The sequence below is a fragment of the Otolemur garnettii genome, unplaced genomic scaffold (genome assembly GCF_000181295.1).
Source record: "Otolemur garnettii isolate 467f Iridium unplaced genomic scaffold, OtoGar3 scaffold00010, whole genome shotgun sequence".
Classification (NCBI taxonomy): Eukaryota; Metazoa; Chordata; class Mammalia; order Primates; family Galagidae; genus Otolemur; species Otolemur garnettii.
In genome coordinates this window covers 22,908,723-22,934,172 of record NW_003852405.1, presented here as the reverse complement: position 1 = coordinate 22,934,172, position 25,450 = coordinate 22,908,723, and the positions used below count along the sequence as shown (strand labels likewise).

General features: G+C 42.0%; 1 protein-coding gene across 2 annotated transcripts in view; it reads right to left on the bottom strand.

The window, feature by feature from the left end:
- Window positions 1-25,450, bottom strand: part of MCOLN2 (mucolipin 2) — a 59,708-nt gene that overhangs the window by 32,451 nt on the left and 1,807 nt on the right. For both annotated transcript variants that reach the window (XM_023509860.1, XM_012801630.1), the window contains exons 2-3: window positions 6,934-7,093; window positions 551-724 (exon numbers count right to left, since the gene is read on the bottom strand). In XM_023509860.1, the coding sequence (XP_023365628.1) occupies window positions 551-724; window positions 6,934-7,093 (334 nt within the window). The remainder of the gene's footprint in view (window positions 1-550; window positions 725-6,933; window positions 7,094-25,450) is intronic.

Genomic DNA, 25,450 nt, shown 5'->3' with positions numbered 1-25,450 from the left:
GAATTAAACTCTCTAGGGGCACAGTTTTTATCTGTTTTGTTCACGGCTATATCCCCATCTATAATAAATAGTGCCTGCTAAATGCTAGACATCAAAACGGAGACCATCGAGTCTTAGATTTCGTATCAAGTCTTCATCAAATTTCCTAATGACAGATCTACTCCTGGCTATTTGATTTGGGGTAATCTTTCCAAAGTAGTGGGTGGGAAGAGATAAAAAAGATAAAGCTTAAAGAAAAATTCAAAATAGGCAAACGCTATTGTGTGGAAATGCAGCTTCAGAAATAGCAACACATATATTTTTGGCAAATTGTGCAAAATTCACATGAGAACGTTTTAATAGATGTGTACTTTGTGTGTGTTTGCTAAAGTAAGCTATATATTAATATATATATATATTTTTTTTTTTTTTTTTTTGCATTTTTGGCCAGGGCTGGGTTTGAACCTGCCACCTCTGGCATATGGGGCCAGTGCCCTACTCCTTTGAGCCACAGGCGCCGCCCTCAATATATTCTTAAAGTATAGGTCATTTGCAACTACAGAATACTTGCCTGATGAATAGCAAAAAAGATGCTGTCATAGGCGTCCTCTTGAGTATACACACTGCTGCTGTAGTCATCTTCATCTACGCCAGAATATCCTTTCAAAAACAAGTGCTTAAAAGCGACCGTGTTATCTTCTTTGAAAGCAACTACCAGCTGGTTACTTAAACCAAAACGAACAAGCTGGAAAAGAAAATCAAACAGGAGCACATCAATATTACCATTTACCAGAGAAGGCAAGTGACCTATACCCTCACCTATAAACTAGCAGAAGCAAAAGATCAATTGGGGGATTTATATAAATAGCATCAATGTCAACACACAAGTCCCAAACAATAGCTTCAGTAAACTCCATCAGCAAAGTAGTATAAAATTAAAAGAGATTATCACTTCCAATGACAAAGGATCCTACCGCTAAGGATCCAAATCAGTTAAATCTGAATCCATTTTTTTATCCTTGGATTTCAAATAATTGTTTTCATATTTGATTACTTAGTAAATAAAGCAATAACTCATTTTTATTGATTTACTGTTTAGAAATTGCATGTGTTTTTAAAATCACACTATGTTTTGCATGTGGCTTTTAAAAATGTTGTTGAGGCTCGGCGCCTGTGGCTCAAGTGGCTAAGGCGCCAGCTACATACACCTAAGGTGGTGAGTTTGAATCTAGCCGGGGCCCGCCAAACAACAATGATGGCTGCAACAAAAAAAAATAGCCAGGCATTGCGGTGGGCACCTGTGGTCCCAGCTACTTGGGAGGCGGAGGCAGGAGACTTGCTTGAGCCCAGGAGTTGGAGGTTGCTGTGAGCTGTGATGCCACAGCACTCTACCCAGGAGGACAGCTTGAGGCTCTGTCTCAAAAAAAAAAAAAAGTTATTGAAACGTAGCCTACATAAATACTTATTCCAACTAGGAGGTAATAATTCTCAAAGGAATTTAATTAATCCAGCTTTGCAAGAATTCGTACATGAGACTTACACATAAGAATTTCTCCAACTAAGATCTACAGTCTCAAAGCATTTGAAAGAATAACAATGCTGCTTTGCCTATAAGATGTCTCGGCATTCACTGTCACCAAGCCCCCATCTGTTCCTGATCAAACACTACTGATTCCCCCTGTGCTGTATTGTGACACAAGGTGCCTGAGGGGTGACATCACCAGTTCTTCTTGGAACTCAATGAGTGGAGAAACTAGCCAGCACCAAATTTCACAAAAAATACAGGAACAACACAGATAGATGCTCTCTCTCCCTCTCTCTCTCTCTCTCCCCGTCTCTCCCCCTCTCTCTCTGTACCCACTTTCTCGTGTATGCATACCCTCATTCTCATCCCCTCTCTCAGTCTCTCTCACATACACACACAGGCTGTAGTAACAGTGAAATCAAAATTCTATAAGCCTCACACACCTTTCCCAGCTCCCCAGCTGCCTTATAAAACAAGGAGGTTCTGGAAAGTTTGTCCAAGTTCTCACTCAGCTAAGTCACCAAAGCTTTCTGGGACTGTGTCTTCATGTGGGAAATTAGCGAGTTTATCTAGGTGACCCGGACAGTTCTGTCATTTGTTGTCACGCCAGGGTTCAATATGCTATCTCTGAACGATAATATACAAGATGTGGATTATGAGCAATTCAGATAAAACTGTTAACTTACATACGCAAACTGGCATAAGGATTTTTTAATGGTTTATATTTTTTAGCTTTTACATTTTGTCTGATGTTTCTTAAAAGACTAAATAAAAATAACAGCCACCATTTTTCAGCAATTATATGCTAAGTGCTGTACTACTAATGCTTTACACATATTATCTCCTTTACCCTACAACCACCCTATGAAAATGTTACTATTATCCCCATTTCATGTACGTAGAAACTGAGATTTAGCCTTATTAAACTGCCAAAGTCGAGACAGTATGGCTCAGTGCCCCTTGCACAGTGGTTACAGCACCAGCCACATACACCAAGACTGGATGGTTCGAACCCAGTCTGGGCCAGTTAGACAACAATGACAACTGCAACAACAACAACAAATAGCCAGGCATTGTGGCAGGGGCCTGTAGTCCCAGCTACTTGGGAGGCTGAGGCAAGAGAATCACTTAAGCCCAAGATTCAAGGTTGCTGTGAGCTATGATGCAATAGCACTCTACCCAGGGTGACATAGTGAGACTATATCTCAATAAAATAAAATAAAATAAACTGCCAAGTTCACCTAACTAGAATAAAAGCCAGTCTTCATTTTTATTATGCTACACAATTTCCTTCCACTGAAAAAGTTGTCTCTGGGACACTTCTTATAAAAACAGTCTAAATGCCAGCTTTTTAGAATTATGAAAATCAACTACAGTTTGAGAATATACATAGATATCACCCTTTAGCATGTGAATCTCACCATGTCACATTCCCCAGATAACGAGTCAAAAGAGCCAGCATCTGCTTAGACCCAGCAACTGCTCAGATGCAGCTATTCTAAGGAAGGCACCAGATAAGAAGCCCCACATCATCCAACCTGGGCTGCAATGAATCAACACAAGGGTCCAGGTTCTTCCAAACATGTGATGTCTGTCAGTTGTGCTCGCAGGAGAAATCAGAAAGGGTTATGTTGCTTTTTGAAGGCTAAAAAACTAAACTAGAGAACCACATAACTATTTCAAGATTTTATTAAAAATAATGACACACATATGGAGAAGAAAGAAACCCAGTACCTGCACACATGAAGTAAGTTCTTCAACCAGAGTTTGCTGAGTGCCTACTCTGTGCAAAGCTGGGATACAGTGCTGGCAAGATCAAGACCCCATGGTGTTGAATGACAACTCTTATCTATTGAGTACCAGGCACTTAGCTGAAAATTTTTAATAATTATTGTTCATTTAATTCCCTAAACCCCTATGAAAGAGCAGGTAAAGGGGACTCCACAAAAACAGGGCTTTTATTTTTCTTTTTTCCCTGCTCAGAAAATGAAATAGTCCCCATCACACTGTCAGAGTCCCATACTGAATCAGTTGGTAGATGTGGCCCCCTGTTATATATAGACGATCAGAAGTCAACTAATTTATCAAAGTAGGGACATCTATAAAGTGTTGGAGCAAGGATCTGAACCCAGGTCTGTGTAACCCTAGAACCGGCACCTTCTCTCAACCGCATGACCACAGTACCTCTTAAACCGAAATGCTGCCAGCTTAACTCTAGATTTACTCCCACACTCATAGTGAAGCTAAAGAAACACAAAGTATTTTGAATAGGGAATGGACAGATTTACCAAGAATGTGTCATACAATCTGCTAATATTTGACGGCATCACCTTATTTAAACTTGAATCTCGTCAACTCTACTTGGGGAATGTGAGATCACAGAGTTGTAATCTCTGCTCGGAAACACTCCCATTTGACATCAGGAGCAAGAAATTTCCTCCATTCAATGGTTCATAGAAGAGCCAAGGTCCACATATATGGCTCAGCATCACAGAAGGGCTGGGAGTTTCAAAGTATCCCTTAAAGAAAGCAAATCCTGACTAGGAAATCCCTTTCTTTCTGTCACGGAATCAGACACTCCCTGCTCAGCAACAGTAAGGACTGATGGTATTGGTTGAATGGCTTTATTTTTTAAAAGGAGTTGACAACAAAAATGTATCTTGGTCTCCCTATCTAGATCTTAAAATGTACTGAGAATGTAATATAAAACCAAAAAAAAAATGCTCATTAAGTGTAGTCTGTAAAAGATTGTGAATTTAAGACCTTATTGTGAAATCATGTAGGAGAAAATATTCTGTACCAGGTAAAAACATGATACCACTCTAATTATGTACACAGAACACGGGAGGGAAAGAGTAGAACGGGCCAAAGAATGTAGACAGTGCCCTTGAGTTTATAAGTTACTGCAGGATGAGGAGTAAGAATGTTTCAAGTTTCATTTCCATCAACCTTGATAAAAGGCCACCCATCCCGTTAGACTTGGGAATGTCGCACTAAAGGAAAGAGAAGAGAAGGGGAAAGGGGGCTTTGATGGAAGGGAGGTGTTCAAGAATCTGCTCTAATCAGTTATCACCCAAATGCCAAATTAATTAGAATGATACTACGGGGGAAAAACAGTTTAGTCCCTCCTAATTTATTAGGGAGGACAGCATATATCCACATGAAAAGTAAATTATAGGTTCCCAGAAATATATCTGAAAATAAATACTTTTTTCTTTTTTGAGACAGTGTCTCACTCTGTCTCAAAAGTCTGCTCAGTGTCTGCTCAGACACTGTCTCAGTGTCTGCTCTCTGTAGAGAGCCGTGCGTCACAGCTTACAGCAACCTCAAACTCTTGGGCTCAAGAGATTCTCTTGCCTCGGCCTCCCTTGTAGCTGGGACTGCAGGTGCCTGCCACAACACCCGGCTATTTGTTTGTTTGTTTGTTTGTTTAGCAGTCTGGGGCCATGTTCAAACCAGCCCTGGTGCATGAGCTAACCCTAACTGCTAAGCTAAGGGCACCAAGCGAAAAATACATACTTTTAATTAAGTAAAGATATAGAGTCTGTGCTAGTGAGAAGATGGGAAATATGGAAAAACAAAAGTAGATGCAGTTTTTCAGATCAAAGAAGGTAAGTCAAGGTTGGCAATGATGTTCTGTGCCTGGGTAAGTTAGAATTTTAATAATGTTAGTAAATCAAAAGGTTGAAATAGAAGCTGGCTTAGCGAGAGAAGAAATCGGGAAACAATGAAAATGAACTAAATGACAAAAGAGGGTATTATTTCTTCTCCTTCCAAGTAATTCTAACAATACACCTAAGTTATTGGTTGCTAAATCTAAAACTTTGAATGAAAAAAGCTAACAGCAGGCACATACGTTTAACAGTGTCCCTGTATCTCAACCTCGTTTCTTTGGAAGTCTTTCACTAAAACTCAGTGAGCTGGTAGACACCATATGTCATACAACCAAAAGCCCCCTTCATGTTTTGTTTGTTTGTTTGTTTTGAGACACAGTCTTGCTTTGTCACCCTGGGTATAGTGTCCTGGCATCATCATTGTTCATAGCAAACTCAAACTTTAAGCTTAAGCAATCCTCTTGCCTTGATTTTTCTATTTTTAGTAAAGACAGAGTCTTCCTCCTGCTCAGGCTGGTCTCAAACACCTGAGCTCAAGCAATCCACCCGCTCGGCCTCCCAGAGTGATAGGATTACAGGCAAGAGGCACCCCCCCAGGACCTCCCCCCCTTTTCTTTTAAGACAGAGCCTGACTCTGTCACTCTAGGTAGAGTGCCATGGTGTCATAGCTTATAGCAACCTCAAACTCTTGGGCTCAAGTGATCCTCTTGCCTTGGCCTTTCTCCTGGGTAGCTAGGACTATAGGCGCCCACCACGATGCCTAGCTAGTTTGTCTATTTTTAGTAGAGACGGGGTCTTGCTCTCACTCAGGCTAGTCTAGAACTCCAGAGCTTAAGCAATCCATCTGCCTGGACCTCCCAGAGTGCTGGGATTACAGGTGTGATCCACTGCGCCCAGACTGAAAAGCCCTCTTGTATAAATGGAGATTAAAGAAGCAACTTCAGTTTGGTAGGAACTCTCATTTCTAGAACTATGTAGAGTTTTTTTTTTTTTTTAAGTGTTTATTTATTTATTTATTTATTTTTGGCCAGGGCAAGGTTTGAACCCACCACCTCCAGCATATGGGGCCGGCACCCTACTCCTTGAGCCACAGGCACCGCCCTTAAGTGTTTATTTTTATGTTCTATAAATAGGCATTTATACACTTCTACAATGGTAGCCAAATGATTATTTGCCAAGGAGCCAAATATCCCAAGTTGGTTAAAAAGGGCACAAGTGTCAAATGTAGTAACCTACAGAGAAGCCCCCTTAAAACTGGCTCAATGCCACAGGCCCCAAACTGGATGGCAACGCCGATGACTGTTTTGATACTGGTGACAAAGTATAGACAATATGAACAAAAGGTCCAAAGGTGGTTTTGGACACTCCCAGTAGCACCTGGGGTTAGTACTTAGAACATCTGCTGCTGATAAAAGGAAACTGGTGATAAGTCTGAAGATAGAAAAAAAAAAAAGCTATTGCAAAAGTATATTTAAATAAGGAGTATTTGAATAAAGAGAGAGATAACAAGAACACAAATCACTTTGGATTTACAGTCTTGGCCAGCCTTTGTGCCTCACTCAGATACAGAAATGCCCCAATACAGATCCACCTTTATCTGGTATTTACAGAGAGATGACCTGGTGATAATGTACTAAAATAAAGACATCTTCTTCACTGAACTTCACCCTATCGTCTGCCCTTCAGAGTCCACATCACTTTATAGTTTTACGAACTTGAGTGTGGACTTTTCAGAACAAAAGTCAAGTACAGCCTATGTGAAGGAAGTGTTATCTTGGGGTAAGGAAGAAACTGGAGGAGATGATCGTCAATTACCTGTGCCGTGACCATGACTATCTTCAAAATCTGCAAACCCAGTTTCCACGGGATCTGGCGTCTGGCTCGGTATTTTTCACAAGGGTTCATGAAGTAAAACTTCAGGTCTTTCCTCAGACATTCTTCTTTCACCTCCGAATCAAGAGGCGCCATTGCATTTCTGTCACAGAAGATTTGTTTTTAAATCCCCAGAACAGGCCGTCCCTCTGAAAGTTTCTGAAAAATACTTGCCGCGCTCACGCTTTTCCGAGTCACACAAACAAACTCTCCCCAACCAGGGAACTCCTTTTCTGTTTAGAAATCTACCCCTATCCCTTTCTTCTCCACTTAGACACTCTTCTGGTGCAAAATGGCCGTTCTTCAGGATGATAAAAATAGAATCTTATTTGCAAGATTCATCCCTTCCCGCATCTTAATATAAAGCGCTCATCTGTAACTGAAGTTATTTCAGGAAAAGTGTGCATGTGGCTGTGTGAGTTGTGCTTATGTGAGCTGTGTGAGTTGGGTGTGAATACATGTATAGACTTTTGGATGGGATGCTTTCATGATACTCTACATGTGAAATTAATGAAATTTAGTAGAGACTAAGCAGGGGTGTCCAACCTTTTTCCCCCTCTGCTGCACATTGGAAGAATAAGCATTGTCTTAGGTCACACATTAAAGACATAAACACTAATGAAAGCATTAGCACAAAACAAAAAAAAAAAAATAGGTTCATGCATACTTTTCATAATATCTGACACCACAGAAAGGCAAAAAAAAAAAAAAGTCCTCACAAAATCAGTGTGGGGCCAAAGGTTGGACACCCCTGAAATAGAGTTGTTGTTAGATCCTCGTGGAAGCAAAGGACCTTTGTTCTGTACTCTAGACTGAGAGAAGGATCATGTCCTCCCTTTTGGGAAAAAACAGCAGTGGTTATAAGGTTCCAGAATATAAATTGCTTTAAAGTTCAAGTAAACTATTTATGCCCAACCAGATATTTGTCACTTTATATTAGTAAGATTTTGCTTGTACTATTTCAAGGACTCTGGACCCAGGAATGGGCACGTATCCTAAGCAAGACCAAAAAGAAGCGATAAGATGTCGTCATGGGATTGCTACTATAGCTGAATGGAGAAATGCAGCCTTTCCAGTGAATAGTCCCCAAAGTGGGGTGTGCAAGGCAGCCCATCGGGAGTGTAAAACCTATTACTGCGTCTGTTTTATTCTTTATCTTTCAAACTGAAAAACTGTGCCTCTAATGAACACTATTCAGGTGATGGGTATACTAATAGCCTTGAGTTAAGAATTATCAAAGATATCTACACGATAAAAACATTTGTATCCCCTTGATATTAAAAAATAATTTTAAAACAAACTAAAAAAACTCAACTCTACTAATAATAAATATAACAAGGAATATACATATCATATGCAGATAACAATGTAACTTATAGAATATATACAACGTAATAATGTAACCATATAATATATGTGATGTATAGTACACATAAGAGCAGTATATAATAGCATATTATTGATAAATATATACACATTGGGAATAGTATGCTCAGGTTTTGCTGTTGGACATTTAATCAACAAAGTTTGGAGACCATAGACTGTGAGTGTGGAGTTCATAAAACACAGAGACTGGAGCTAACACAGAAAATCAGACAGAATATAGACACTAAGTCTCGTGACAATGTTGGAGTTTCTGGATGGATCTAGCTGTTTCGGAAGCTATCTATTTCAAGACTTTCAATTTGAGCCAATAAATACCCTTTGGGGATTAAGCCAGTTTCAGTTAGAATTCTTGTTTCAGAAAGTGTCTTGATGGTAAATTTAATGAGTCATCATCATAGCTCAGAGCAAACTCAAACTCTTGGGCTCAAGCAATCCTCTTGCCTCAGTTTTTCTCTTTTTAGTAGAGACACGGTCTTTCTTGCTCTTGCTCAGGCTGGTCTCAAACACCTGCCCTCAAGCAATCCTCTTCCTCGGCCTCCTAAAGTGCTAGGATTACAGGCAAGAGGCACCCCCAACTTCTATTAAGTTAGGCTAATCATTCCATTAACTCATTTTTTGGGAAGTTTTTATAATTGGAGGTCATTTTTAGGGATCTTTTTACTACAAACATCTAAACAACGTAATTTTATATTGACCTTATGATCTCTGTTCATCTACCTTGACAACAAATTTTTTAAAAGTCTGTTACAGTTTAGATATATATCTCCTCCATCTCACGTTGAAATCTGATTCCCAGTGCTGGAAGTGGGATCTGGTGGGAAGTATTTTGGTCCTGGGGGAGGATCCCTCCTGGATTCCTGTGTGAATCAGAGAGTTCTCGCTTTACTGTTCACTCACATAAGAACTGGTTGTTTAAAGAGCATCAGCCCTCTCTGGCTCCCTCTCTCACCGTGTGACACGCCTGCTCCCCCTTCACCTTTCCCCTAATTGGAAGCTCCCTGAAGCCCTCACCAGGAGCAGATGTGGCACCATCCTTGTACAGTCTGCAGAACCATGAGCCAAGTCAGCCTCTTTTCCTGATGAATTACCCAGTCTCAGGTGTTCTCTAACAACACAAATTGGACCAGTACAAAGGCAATGCACATTTTAAGACTTATACTCAGTTGTTAATAATTCACAATTTCTAAATTGATTTGTAGATCTCCTGTTTCTAGGATTAGTGGACTAGATTATTAAGAACTGGGAAGGATGGCTCGGCTCCTATGGCTCAACCGGCTAAGGCGCCAGCCACGTACACCTAAGGTGGCGGGTTCGAATCCCCAGCCCGGACCCGCCAAACAACAATGACGGCTGCAACCAAAAAATAGCCGGGCGTTGTGGTGGGCGCCTGTGGTCCCAGCTACTTGGGAGGCGGAGGCAGGAGATTCGCTTGAGCCCAGGAGTTGGAGGTTGCTGTGAGCTGTAATGCCACGGCACTCTGCCCAGGGGGACAGCTTGAGGCTCTGTCTAAAAAAAAAAAAAAAAAGAACTGGGAAGGAGGGAAAGAGAGAAGGGGAAAATAAAGGAGGGAGGGAGAGAAAGGAAAAACAAGAAGGGGAAAGGAAAAGAAAAATCCTGCATACAGTACACACTTCTGGAGTGAACAGGGGATGGAAAGTACCTTTAAAAGAGAGCAGGACCCTCTGGACCAATCTTAGGGGATCCCTAGGGAAGTAAGAGCCAACTGCCCTTCATACAAACTTAGACTTGGTTCTATAGCCTCACAGAAGGGAACAAGGGAGCCAGGACTGAAGCCCCTGGGTCTGACAGGAGGCTGTCCTCATATCTAGATGGTGCCCCAAAAGGCTTCCCTCTCAGAAGAGTAAGAGGCATCGAAACTGCCTGTCCCCAAACTGTTAGGACTACAGAGAAGGCCAAGATGGTTCTAAATCAAACAGAAAAAAAAGGAAATTAAAAAATAGACCCATCCTGAAAAATAGTGGCATAAACCAGGCCATCATCAAGTGAGGCTCAACCCCTTGAGCCTCACATGGGGTGAGTCAGAGAACTTCCACTGTCAGCTGGCCTGGAGATGAAGGTCCCAGACTGGAACTGCATTTTGTATCTCAAAAAGCAGACACAGACCTCTCCAGAGGTTCATCTGAGGACTTAGGGGGCACTCTAACAAATAACTTGTAAAACACAATGACCAGCAGGTATTCAAATATAAGCACACGAGAAAACCAAGAATACTTAGAAACAGACAACAGAAAAAGCACTGACTACATCAACATCAGACATGGTGAAAATAACCAAGTTCACCGTCTGTGATACCCTGATATACACACAAGCTGGTTTTCATCCACTTTTCCTGACTCACAAGGCCCATACACCCATGTTATAACACTGGGGCATTTTAGGCTTCAGAAGAAGCCCTGTGAAAACAGAATTTCTCTCTCTGACCTTCTGCCCTCCTTTTACCTGCTCTTTTCTCCCCAAGACAAGGATCTTTCACAGCTTTCTGCCTTGGTGCTGGCTAGGAAGGATGCTCCAACCTCCCTTACGGAATCGTAGGATATAAGACACACACACATACACACCCGCATTGTTAGTCTGGCTTCAGACCATGGAGGCAGAAATGCTACAGACAGGTCAAGAACCTGAATAGACAGGCCTGGCTGGGTTTCCCCACTCTGTCAGCTCATGCTCTTTTTGTCCAACCACATTTCTACATAGTTGTCATTCATACCTATCCCATGAAGTCTCCACAAAAGGCTCAAAGGCTCAAGAGAACAGGGCTCAGAGAGCTTCCAGACAGCTGAACACGTGAACTTCCTGGAGGGTGGTCCGGAGAGGGTGTGGGGGCTCCCTGCCCTCCCCCGTACCTCACCCTATGCATCTCTTCATCTGTATCCTTGTAATGTCCTTTATAATAAACCAGTAAACACGTTTCCCTGAGGTTTGTGAGCTTCTTAGTAAATTAACTGAACTAGGCTCGGCGCCTATAGCTCAACCGGCTAAGGCGCCAGCCACGTACACCTAAGGTGGCGGGTTCGAATCCCCAGCCCGGACCTGCCAAACAACAATGATGGCTGTAACCAAAAAATAGCCGGGCGTTGTGGCGGGCGCCTGTGGTCCCAGCTACTTGGGAGGCGGAGGCAGGAGACTCGCTTGAGCCCAGGAGTTGGAGGTTGCTGTGAGCTGTAATGCCACGGCACTCTACCCAGGGGGACAGCTTGAGGCTCTGTCTCAAAAAAAAAAAAAAAAAAAATTAACTGAACTAAACAAGGTCTTAAGAACCCCAACTTGGATCCACAAAGGGATCAATAAATTGTGGTATATGTACACCATGGAATACTACACAGCCATAAAGAAAGATGGAGACTTTACCTTCTTCATGTTTACGTGGATGGAGCTGGAAAATGTTCTTTTTAGCAAAGTTTCACAAGAATGGAAGAAAAAGTATCCAATGTATACAGCCCTACTATGAAACTAATTTATAGCTTTCATATGAAAGCTGTAACCTAATTATAGCCTAAGAATATGGGGAGGGGTGGGGGATGGATGGGTGGAGGGAGGGTAATTGGAGGGATCACCTCTATGGTTTATCTCACAAGGGTACAAGTGAATCTTTTTAAAAGTAGAATATAAATGGTCTTAACACAATAACTAAGAAAATGACATAAAGGCTATGTTAACCAGTTTGATGAAAATATTTCAAATTGTATATGAAAACACCACACTGTACCCCATGATTGCATTAATGTACACAGCTATCATTTAATAATAATAAAAAAAGAACCCCAACTTGAAGCCAGGCAGGCAGTTCTGGAGGCCAGACTCATGGCTGATGTCTGAAAGGGGACAGAATGGAGACTGAACCCTCAGCGTGTGGGATCTCTCTGTGTGTCAGAACAGAAATGAATTAGAAGACATGCAGGTGGTCTCCACTGCAGACCTGATCATGTGCTTGTCAGTGGGGAGACAGCCTCACACATCTGGTCCCAGAAGTCTTCAGTGCTAACTGTGGCTGTGGTGTGAGAGCAGAGGCAAACAGTTTGTGGGTTTCCCCACCTCACACACATTGTCTTCAAAGACAAACAACATAGTAAATATATCTGTAAGAAAATTTTTGAAAAAACAAAGAAAAAACTTTTAAATGAAAAATCAATTACCACTATGAGTCTCATTTCAGAAGAAAGCAAAGACCTTAAAAATGTGTTTGTCAGGCCTAGTGCAGTGGCTCATGCCTATAATCCTAGCACTCTGGGAGGCCAAGGCCGGTGGATTGCCTGAGCTCAGGAGTTCAAGACCAGCCTGAGCAAGAATGAGACCCTGTCTCTAAAAATAGTCGGGCATTATGTAGGGCACCTGTACTCCCAGCTACTCAGGAGGCTGAGGCAAGAGGATAGCATGAGCCCAAGAGTTTGAGGTTGCTGTGAGCTATGATACAATGGCACTCTACCCACGGTGACAGAGTAAGACTCTGTCTCCAAAATAATAATAATAAATAAAAATGTGTTTGTCCTGATTCTTTTTGATTCAATCTGAGCAATTTCATGAGCACTTACTCTCCTGAGCAAGGCTTGTGCTGACTCAGGTCCCTGGAGGTGACGTGCTGGGTGTCCAGTAGGAGACAGCCTTGCCCACACACACTCATCAGGTAGTTCTGTGAGGGCTTGTAAGTATGAAAAGTATTTCTGAAGCAGAGTTCTGACTCTGGGGAGTGGGACTCAGAGAGCTGGTGGGAAAGCCTCCATCATAACACTCACTGTGGTGAGAATTTCCCTCAAGAATCCATGAAAGGCTAGGCGCCATGTCTCATGCCTGTGGTGAGTGTTACCAGGGCGCCTGACTGGTCCTGTTGAGGGAGGCATTTCCAAGAGGGTGGCATCTGAACTGTGCCTGAGAGCAACACTCTTGCATGTGAACTCTCAGACCTCAGAACACGCTAAGAAGCCCTTGTGGGCATGTCTGAGCAGCGCTGAATTTAGAATCAACCACCATCACGTCAGTGGGTCAGCGCTGCGGAAGTACGCCTCTGAGGATTCATGACAGGCTTCCCACTTGATAAAATGAAAAGACCATGTGTAAAGGTATGCATTGAATTCTTAGACCCCAGGGAAGAAGGTCACAGGACCCCCACACACACACAGCCTCCGAGTGAGAAATGCTGGACTGAAAGCAGAGAGGTGGTCTTCACAACAATGGTGCAAAACAAGGTCTTCAAGCAAAGAAAGAGCACCTTGTGACCAAGCTCTGCTGTAGACAGTTTCCTGCTTTCCAGGAGCTCAGTCCAGGGAGAGAGAGAAATGTGAGTAGAGAAAAGGCTGATACAGGTGTTAAAAGCTGTCATGAAGTAGGCACTGGGCGCACTGGAAAGAGAAATAGTGCCTGATACAGCCTAAGAGCTTCAAGAGGCTTCAATTAACCCCTGGTTCCTTTGACTACATGGCCATTAAGTGTTCAAGAAATGATAACTGATGTTAATGTTGCCCTAAGAAACTTATTTTTTTTTAATTTTTCATTTATTTATTCTACTTTTGAGACAGAGTCTCACTTTGTTGCTCTGGCTAGAGTGCCCTAGTGTAATTGTAGCTCACAGCAACCTCAAACTCTTGGGCTCAAGTGGTCTTCTTGCCTCAGCCTCCTGAGTAGCTGGGACTACAGAGATGTGCCACAATGCCCGGCTAGTTCTATTTTTGGTAGAGACAGGGTCTCGCTCTTGCTCAGGCTGGTCTTGAACTCGTGAGCTCAAGCAATCCACTGGCCTCAGCCTCACAGAGTGCTAGGATTATAGGTGTGAGCCACCACATCTGGCTTCTAAGACACTTGATTAGTAAGTAATAAAAAGTTTCAGACAAAGAAAAGAAAAAAGGGAAAAGTAGCAAATAATAAATATCAGGATTGCTCAGTGTGTTACATTATTTATACTACAGTATCTTTTCAGAAATTGTTCCAGTTGGGTATTTATGGAGCAGGTGTAATACTTTTAGCAATGTGGAAGATAAGAAAAATGGAAACTAGCTTGAAAAATGTTTCCCTCAAGAGTCTATGAAAGGCTGGGCACCATGTCTCATGCCTGTATTCCCAGCACTCTGGGAGGCTGAGGTGGGTGAATTGCTTGAGGTCATGAGTTTGAGATCAGCCCAAGCAAGAGCAAGACCCCATCTCTAGAAATAGCTGGGCATTGTGGTGGGCACCTGTAGCTACTCGGGAGGCTGAGGCAAGAGGATCGCTTGAGCCCAAGAGTTTGAGGTTGCTGTGAGCTATGACCCCAGGACACTACCAAGTGTGACCAAGTGAGATTCTGTCTCAAAAAAAAAAAATGTACATGAGCTAATTTAGGGGAATTTAAGGAAGCACTAATCAAATATGGATAGAATGACAGAAATACAAAAAACTAAATATGAATCCTAAATGTATGTGATGAATAGGTGTTTTTTAATAAGTCAAATTTAAGTTTTAAAATAACATTTAAACTTGTGAGGAAAAGGTAATATGTGAGTTCAAAAATTTCGATATCTTAAGGAAAACAATGAACTTCCTAAACTTGACTTTTTGGTGTGCTCTTTCTTGCCCCCTCCCCAATTTGGAGGTTTACCCTGGTAGATGTATCAAACACACCCTTAGATGTCTTATTGCTATAACAAAATAAAATGGTGGGAAAAAATGGTGCAAAGTGAAAAGAAAGAAAAATTAAAAAGAGATAATATGATAGGGCTAAAACATTCCTTCATCTGACACACGTCTACCCAACATCTTCCGATGCTGAGCCTGCCTGGGTGTTTGGTACAGGAGACTTGAAAGCTGTAATCCCAACTTCAAAAGCAGGAATTAGGTCAGCAAAGAGGAGAAATACCGCAACATCCATCACAAATATGAAAATCACCGACAGGTTAAGAGAAGCACAGAGAGCTGCTAACTTGCAGTTTCACGAATCAGGAGACTGACAGTGACAGCACCCTTCACTGTCATGGTTAAGGAATAGACTGACCCATCAATTCCATGAAATGAATGAGGGCACTCATGACTCTTACGGGTCACTTATGCTTCAGGAGATTATAAGAAAGGCATGATCTTGATTTTTATGAGACTTATGAACAGATCATTCAGACCAAAATATCAAGGGAAAAGAACCCAGAGTGTTTAAAGAAACAAGATCTAGAAGAGAATGAAAAGTTACCCACACAGTGGGCTAAATAAAAGCTAGAGGTGGCAGAATGGAAAAGAAAACAGAAGATAGAAAGCAGCCTGAGAAAACAGGAGGAAACCACATCAAAGCCACTGTCAGTTAGTAAGAAAACCTACTCTTCTCCGGGATCACCAGGACTGTGTGATGTTGGCTAAGTCTGAAGTTATCTTACGACCAACGACCAACGACAACTTTAGCCCTGTGAAACCAATGACTAAAAATGTCTATGAAAAAAGAACAAAACAAATTACTAGTGATTCTCAACCTTGTTAGGGTCATAAATCCCTATGAACAGGACAACGCTCTTGACCTTTGCCCTAGAAAAATGCACATGCTAGTTTCCGTGAGGATGAAATCCTGGAAGCAAATATGCTAATCGCCCTGGCGGCTATTGCCTGTGGCCTGTGTGATCCTTATCTCAATTGACAGGAGGACTGAACTTGTTTTTTCCCCTATGCAGAGGTCTCCCAGAGTGCTGGGATTACAGGTGTGAGCCACCTCAGCCCGCCCTGGGCAATTTATTTTAATATCCTTATCTAATCCCTTAAAATGTTCATTTTATCTTCTACATATGGCCTCACATGCAATATATAAATGAATAGACACTCAGAAAGCGTGGATGTTCTTTTGACTGATGGAGGCAAATTATAAAAATATATTTGGATTTCCGAGCTCCCAGCAAACCTTGGATGTGCTTATTCTTTGTTTTTCCAGCTGATGTTTCTCATCTTTGAAGAAATAGAAGTTTTTCTTCTGGCTCCAACAAAAAACCAAAAAATAATCTTGATGGTCACCTTTTCCTTCCAAATGTCTTCAGATGCCATGTGTTGGTGTAATGGAACAGAACAGAATGGTTTTTGTTGTTTTGTTTTTTAGTTCACAACTGTCTGTTACTGGTTGTAGGGGATAGAGCAGAGACAGGACAAACCACCGGTCGTAGGGGATGGAGCAGACAGAGCAAACCACTTCCTAACCCCGTCCTTCATCCTGTACAGTCATCACAGTGAGCGGTACAATCAGCCTCCCAGGCCCTCAAACCAGGAACCCACATCCGGATAGCTCTGCGGGAATCTAGTCCCACGTACCACCCAGCTGGTTTTCTTTTCACCCCCAAACAAATGTGAGATCATGTACAAAATTTTCAAGGAATAACAATGAACCCCATTGCTGATTTCTGCTCCTTTAAAGCAACTACTTTTACCTGTTTTTTTTTCCAAGTCGTTTGCTTTAATATTTCTAAATAATACTTAACGCCACTATCTTTTTCTCTTTCAGGTAGTATCGTTTGTATCCTCTCTCAGCCAATACGGATTTCACCCTTATCCTTGCCTCTCTCCACCAACACACACATTACTACTTACCTTCCCAATATAGTTTTAATCAAAGTTATGAGAAACGTTCAGATTTTATGAAATGAATATGCAAATATTCTTCACAGTTGCACTATTAGTGCCTTGTAATATTATATTCTTCCTTGTAAAAAAATGTTTTTTTCCTAGAATGAATTGCTTTTTTCTCCATTTGCTTAATTTTCTGCATACCCACAATGACCTTATCACCAGACTCTGACTGACGGACAGCATCCTAAATACACCCAAGCCAGGTGTATCCTGTCCATTCCTTTCTTTCTTGGAGGTGTCAGTTCCCACAGCCCTCATCCTTTTCCCTGAACCTACACTGGTTGCCTTCTAATCCCTACTCCAGGCCGTCCCTGTGGGAAGTCCTGTGACTCCTCCCAGAGTTGGATCCCCCATTTCCTGGATCTGTATTGGCCCCTTCCTCCACCCTCATTTTGCGGAGAACATCTTTCAGTCACTTCCCATGAAAGGAAACCTGAAACGCAAGTGTTAAAACTTCTTGAGAAAGATACTGTCAGTTTCCAGCCCAGTCTCCATTCCTCATTTTGTTGAGGGGAAGGAATACATTAATACCAAAGGATAAAACAACTCAGTGTTGGGGCTATCCAAGACTGGAGCCACGGTTTTCAAACTTGGCTGCAAACTGGCTCACCGGAGGAGCTTCAAGAACACGGTGTCCAGGTTCCACCCTAAGCAATTCTGGCCTAACTGATGTGGGTGCAGCCTGGGCACAGGGATTATTTTCACGTTTCTCCATCTGATTCTGATGCACAACCAAGTTTGAAAACTGCAACCTTAGAGGTTACCTTTTGTTATCTTTCATTTTACAAATAAATGTTGCAACTTTCCCCTAATTAGAAGAATCCAACTTTATGGATCCCTCTGTCCAGTTTTCTTTCTTGATCCCTGAATTAATAATTTTTAAGGAGCAATGTGCTGTGAGGTGATCAGGAAGGAATAAAAAATGTTATGTTCAAGTATACTCATACTTCAAACATAACTTCTCTCTTTAGAAAATGTTTGACATTTTGGCAAACAGCTATCCTAGTCCACAAATTCAAGAAACTTCTACATATTTATGTTATTGAAATAAAAAGTGAAAAACAGGGCACCTATAGCCCAGTGGGTAGGGCGCCAGCCACATGCACCAAGGCTGGTGGGTTCGAACCCAGCCCCAGTCTGCTAAAAAAAAAAAAAAAATAGCTCGGCATTGTGGCGGGCACTTGTAGTCCCAGCTACTCAGGAGGCTGAGGCAGGAAAGTCGTGTAAGCCCAAGAGTTTGAGGTTGCTCTGAACTGTGACACCATAGCACTCGACAGAGGGCAACAAAGTGAAACTCGATCTCAATAAAAAAAATAAAAGTAAAAAACAAACAAGTAAAGCCATCTGATGGAATGAACCCAACATTTACTGTCCTCAAGGTATCTTTGTAGTTCAGATTCTCTGTAAACACTGGGTTTCCATGTCTATTACTCCACTGAAAATGCTCTGAGCAAACCATCTCCTTCTGTAGGTTCCGACAAATGCTTGTTAAGCTTAGTGGTTCAGCAGCATTAGATACAGCTACCTCTGTCCTCTGCTTCCAGGACACCACACTCCTAGAAGCCACAGTGCCTCAGGGTGTAGCCTAGGGCTCTTCTATTCTCTGCCACCCCCATCCTAGAAGAACTTGTCTGATCCTGTGACTTTTCCATACTATCCACAGATGTGGACTTTCACATTTGCATCTCCAGCACATCTCTCTCTTGAACAAACTCCCTTATGCCAGCTCTTTCTGAAATCCGTCCTCCATTGGCTCCTCTACACATCGGCTCAACACAGTGATCTGTGCACATTCACCCAGATGTGCCAGCTGCAATCGCTAGTCCATTCCGTCATTCTCTGCTTGGCTGCAGAGAACCACCTGGGAATTTAAAAGACAAATTCAGTCCCTAGCTCCCAGCCCCTAGACAGTCTGATTTCATTGATATGAGCTGTGCACCGGGCATGAGGATTTCGATAAGCTTCCCAGGAGATTCTAATGGGCAGCAAAGTGTGGGAGCCCTGCTCTAAGGCATACTTGAGCTGGCCCTCTTTTTTTTCATCCAATTCATCAAGTCTCCCTTCAAAGACATCACAGAGGGGTCTCTGCTCTCAACATGCACTGCAGCCTCCCTGGTTCACACCCTGTCATCTCCCACGTGACAGGTGCAAGAGCCTCCCAATTCTTCACCTAGCAGCCAGAGGGGTAATTTTAAAAGCATAAGTCAGAAGGCACTTCCCTGTTTAAAAGAGATAGGCTTTGTCAATAAACAAACAAGTCACTTCCTTGTTTAAAACCCTTTAGGGGCTTTCCCTGCTCTCAGAGTAAAACCCAACCCTCCTACCACAGCCTAAAAGATTCCTGCTCACTCCCTCCACACCTCCCTTTCCCTTCCTCACTGTGCTGTAGCTTCCTTCCTGACCATGGAACATCCCCACCTTGCAGGGTTCACTTGCTATTCCCCATACCCCAGTGCTGTTCCCCCTGTTCTTTGCATGTCTAGTTTGGGCTCCTTGATGACTCTGTTCAATGTGCTTCCCCCATTGATTCTAAAGTCATTTTATTTCCTTTATAATCAAGACCACCATCTTCTTGGCCCTCTCTACAAGAATTTCCTAGACTGGTCTTGCTCATCACTGTATACCCCAGCATACAGCAGGCACATAATAATAGTTCAATGACATAATAAGAGTTCAATGACTATTTGTTGGAAAAAATAAATGAGTCAACAGATGAGACAGCAGCCCTGATTACACGAACTTTTCCCTAGTTAGTACATCATAATAACAACAGCAACGCTCATAAAGCAATGAAAGTAGAAAGTCGACTTTAATTTGGAAAACCAAATTAACAATGTATGGAAGAGTCTTGCATAGCCCAAATACATTAAAGTGCTTTAGGGTAACTTAGGTGTCCGATTTGCTGACAGAGACTCTATTTTGTTTTATTCATTATTCCTAAAATCCTTCCAAACAATGACCTATATAATGTGTTGTTATCATCATAATTTGCTGTCCATTTGGGAGAGAGAAAGAGTCTTCCCTTAAACCAAATGCAAAAAAAAGTTTAGGCGCATTAAAAGATTAAGACTGATGCCAGCATAAGTTGTAGAATTTAAAAAATTATTTAGCATGCCTTGTTAACTACAACAGAATTCAGAAGACATGAAAATAACTGACAGATCTTAATATAAAAATTTAAGACTTCAAAAAGTTAAAAGACAGACTCAGGGAAATAGCCATCATGTAGCTAAAGAGTCAAAAATAACTGTGGCCTGTAGAGAGCTTCAAAATTATTAATAAGAAAAAGATGATCCAACATAAGAAGGATCTCAACAAGCCAGTGAACATTTAACAACAATGTAGATTCACTAATAATCAGAGTGGTAAAAATCTATCTTCAGTTTTATTTATGAAGAGCAAAAAAAAAGGTATCCGAGGAAATCTAAACTTTTAAGAGCACTTGGGCAGTACCTATAAGAACATCTGTGATTCAAGAACCAAAATTCTGCAGATTTATACTACAAATGTAAAAGTCTAGCAGTCAAAAAAATAGTTAGAAAAATGTTAGTTACCTCTGCCCTGACTTGAAGATGTTGGTAGAATCTTGTGAATGTTTTTTTAAAGTTACAAAATAGGTGTATTGAGATTCTGTTTTCAAAAAGTATTAGCACGTATGTATGTAGCCATTTACAGAAGGATAGAAGTGGATAATGCAGCCAAATACACACACACACACACACACACACATATATACTCTTCATCATTTTGGTAATCTCTGTGAAATAGTACTACTATAGGTAACCTTAATTTTCTTCATCAAGTTTTCTATACTGTCTTTGTTTGGGGTGATTAACGTGCGTGCATCCTTGAGACATTATGAGTTAAAGAGTCTGGCATGTACTGTGATCAGTTTGTATGTGATGGGTGGGGGTGGAGGAGCCACCCACAGAGACCAAGAGTCAGTGTTTCTGACCACCCTGTGCCCAAGATGAATGCCAAGGACAATCCAGCAGATGGAAGACTTGGGACCAATTTTAACTACTCCCATTCCATTGTTTCACTCACTCCAATTTCTACTATGAACTAATTTTCTCATGATCCATTAGTGTCACAAGAGAAAAAGAAAAAAAAAGTCTAACCAGCTGAGGCTCTGGGGTAGTCACACCACAAGGTATAAGAAAGGAAGTTGATGGAGTTAAAAAAAAAAAAAAAGGCAAAGAAGAGAACGTTGACCTTTTTAGCACAGCTCTCAGAACATAAATGATGGTCGGTTTCAACCTTAAGAAGCACCCTGAGAGAAGGCCATAGGGGCTTTTCATTTTCCACTTCCATACCACCCACAAAAGAACAGGAATTTCCCTAAAGACAATCATGCGACCAAGTTCCTATAAAATCATCTCTGCTCGCCACTTGGCTACCTCAGACCACCAAGAAAGCCGACGGCATACTTGTAAAGTGCTGGTTCCAAACAACCCAGACTCATTTGAAAACACTGAGGAGTCAGCTATCTGGGGCTCAGATAAGTAAAGGCAAATCCCATTTCTCAGCAATATGGGATTCCAAATGCAGTACAGCTGGGGGAGAAGGCTGGCATGCCAGCAGTTCCTAACATTTTTCTTTCTTTAACATTTTCAGTAACTTCCTGATTGAATGGAGTCGAACTGATGACTCTAAGTGAAAGCAAAAGAAGCTACAAAGAAACAAGCATTTTTCCCTCAAAGCACTGAATTTGGTTTTGCCCCAGCTCAGTTCATTGTGATGCTAGTGATAGAGTCACCGAATCTCGAGCAAATCCCTCTAGTTAGTACCGGTAGTGTGATTTTCTTAAAGCCTACCGTCTGAACTGTGGGTCTTCTAGAATTACACTAAGGAGAATTTCCAAGAATTTTCTGCTTCGTGAGTCACCAATAGTGCCTGGCAGATGTATTAGCTTGAGACTCTAGAGATACATTCAAGGAAATATCACAAAATACAACACTCAAAAGAGAAGAAAGTAAACAGCCCCCCCCCAACTGAGGAAAAAGGAATATGGGCAACAACCCCTGAGCAGTCTCTTCTGGACACACCAGGGGAAAGGAGGCCGAGGCCCAAGCTCAAAACAGAGTAGAGAGCTTAGCTAAGGCAGTGCCCATAGCTCAGTGAGTAGGGTGTCGGCCACATACACCGAGGCTGGCGGGTTCAAACCCAGGTCAGCTAAAATCAACAATGACGACTGTAACAAAAAAACAGCCAGGTGGTGGGCGCCTGTAGTCCCAGCTACTTGGGAGGCTGAGGCAAGAGAATCGCTTAAGCCTAAGAGTTGGAGGTTGCTGTGAGCTGTGATGTCCTTGCACTCTACTGTGAGGGTGACATAGTGGAACACTGTCTCAAAAAAAAAAAGAGAGAGAGAGAAGAAAACAAAAAGAAAGCTTGGCTAGAAGTAAGCTGGGAAAAGTGGAAAGAAGGAAACTCAAATGACTGCCAAAGCAAACAAATAAACCAAAACCATGACTTTAAACATTTAACACTGAAGAGAATGTTGCAGTCTGAAAATGAAAATGAAACCTGGAAATAAAATTACAGTCACACCTTAGAGCTATTATGGGTCCAGTTCCAGACCACCACAATAAAGCGAATATTCCACAAAGCAAGGAACAAAATTTTTTTATTTCCCAGTGCCAAAAAAGTTATGCTTACACTACACTGTCATCGATTGAGCGTGCAATACTATTACTACTTTTTAAAAAGTTACTTGCATTAACTTAAAAATACTCTACTGCTAAAAAATGCTACTGACAAAAATCTGAGGTTTCAGCAAGTCATAGTCTTTTTGGTGTTGATGGCTGCTGACTAATCAGGGCGAGGGCGGTGGTTACTGAAGGCTGGAGTGCCTACAGAAGTTTCTGGAAGGATAAAGTTTGCTGCAACTCTTTCTTCTACAAAAGCTTTTTCTAAAGCATACAATGCTGTTTGATTGCATTTTATCCACAAGAGAACTCTGTATAAACTAGAGTCAGTTGTCTCACGTCCTGCTTCCACCTATGGACTAAATTCTTTGTTGTCATTTGAACAAGGTCACACATCTTCACGGGTAATAGATTCCATCTCAAGACACCCCTTTCCTTCCTCATTCATAAGAAGTTATTCCTCATCTGTTCAAATCTTCAGTCTCCACTTCTAATTCAAGTTCACTAGCTATTTCCACCACATCTGCTGTTGCTTCATCCACTAAGTTCTTGAATTGCTCAAAGCCATCTATGAGGGTTGGAATTAACTTCTTCCAAACTCCTGTTCATGTTGGTATTTTGACCTCCCATAGTCTCACTCTGTTGCCCTGGCTAGAGTGCTATAGCATCACAGCTCACAGCAACCTAAAACTCTTGGGCTCAAGTGATACTCTTGCCTCAGCCTCCCAAGTAGCTGGGACTACAGGCACCTGCCACATGCCTGGCTAGTTTTTCTATTTTTAGGAGAGACAGGGTCTCATTCTTGCTCAGGCTGGTCTTGAGCTCCTAAGCTCAAGCAATACACCTGCCTCAGTCTCCCAGAGTGCTGGGATTACAGGCGTGAGCCACCTGAGATGGTCTTAATGTCATTGGGAATAAAGAATCCTTTCCGAAAGGTTTCCATTTACATTGCCGAGATGCATCAGAGGAATTGTAATCTGTGGCATGTACAGCCTCATGAGAGGTATTTCTTTAATAATACATTAAAGAATAAGAAGACATGGACCACAGAAGGGATGTTATGTTATGTTAGTACAACATCCCCTTGTACATCTCCATCAGAACTCATGGGTCACACCATTGTCAATAAGCAGTTATATTTTGAACAGAATATTTTTTCTGAGCAATAAGTCTCCACAGTGGGCTTAACACATTCAGTAAACCACATTATAAACAGTTCAGCTGTCACCCAGGCTTTGTTTTCCCACTTATGGAGCACATGCAGAGTAGATTTGGCATAATTCTTAAGTGCCCCAGGATTTTTGGAATAGCAAATGAGCATTGGCTTCAACTTCATGTCACCAGCTGCATTAATCCCTAACAAGCGAGCCAGCCTGTCCTCTGAATCAATCAGGCAGGCATTGATTTCTCCTTTGCAACTATGAATATTCCAGCTGGCATTTTCTTTTTCTTTCTTTCTTTTTTTTTTTTGCAGTTTTTGGCCGGGGCTGGGTTTGAACCTGCCACCTCCAGCATATGGGGCCAGTGCCCTACTCCTTTGAGCCACAGGTACCGCCCTTTTTTATTTGAGACAGAGCCTCAAGCTGTCACCCTGAGTAGAGTGCTGTGGCATCACAGCTCACAGCAACCTCCAACTCCTGGGCTCAAGTGATTCTCTTGCCTCAGCCTCCCAAGTAGCTGGGAATACAGGTGCCCACCACAACGCCTCACTATTTTTGGTTGTAGTTGTCATTGTTGTCTGGCAGGCCTGGGCTGGATTTGAACCTGCCAACTCTGGTGTATGTGTCTGGCGCCTTAGCAACTTGAGCTACAGGCACCGAGCCCCAGGTGGCATTTCCTTTCAATAGGAGGCTATTTGTCTACTTTGAAAATCTTTAGTTTACTGTAGCTGTTTTCATCAATTATCTCAGCTAGATCTCTGGGATCACATGCTGCAGCTTACACATCCACACGCTGCTTCCCCTTGCATTTGTATGTTATGGAGATGACTTCTTGCCTTTACTGCATGAACCAACCTCTGCTAGCTTCAAAGTTTTTTTCTGCTGTTTCCTCACCTCTTTCAGATTTCACAAAATTGAAGAGAGTTAGGGCCTGGTTCTAGATTAGGCTTGGGCTTGAAGGCATGCTATGGCTGGTTTGATCTTCCAGCCAGATCACTCAAACTCTCTTCCCTCCTTTGCGTTCAACCTTGACTAACTGTTTGGCATGAGAGGCCTCCCTGTGGGCCTGTCTCAGCTTCAACAGAGGCCAGCTTAGGGTTATTAACTGGCCTAATTTCCCAAGGAGAGTAATAAGATAGACAGGGGAGTGGTTGGTAGATAGAGTAGTCAAAATACACATCACATGTATTAAGTTCATCATCTTATATGGGCAAGGTTCATGGCACCTGGGAACAATTACAAAAATCAATGAGCGCTGAGCACATCACCCAAGCAGATACAATAAAGTAGGACAGATCACAAGAATTACGTGACACAGAGGCACAAAGTGAGCACGTGCTGTTGGAAAACTGGTGCTGATAGGCGTGTTTGACTCACAGTTGCCACAAACCTTCAATGTGTAAAGACCAGTCTCTGTGAGGTACAATAAAACAAGGTATACCCGTAACTTCTATGAACCCCTTAGTGAGTGATGCAAGAGCTCTCAAGAGCGATTTATTTCTTCAGAACTGACACATAGAACTTAATACTTAGGCTTTAGCTAAAGAGAAGAGCCCGGCTCCAAAGGAGTGTCACCTTTAACTTTTAAAGGCCAAAGAGTTTTCTTTGGCCATTATTTTTACTTTGAAAACTGAAGCCATGGCTCGGCGCCTGTGGCTCAAGCGGCTAAGGTGCCAGCCACATACACCTAAG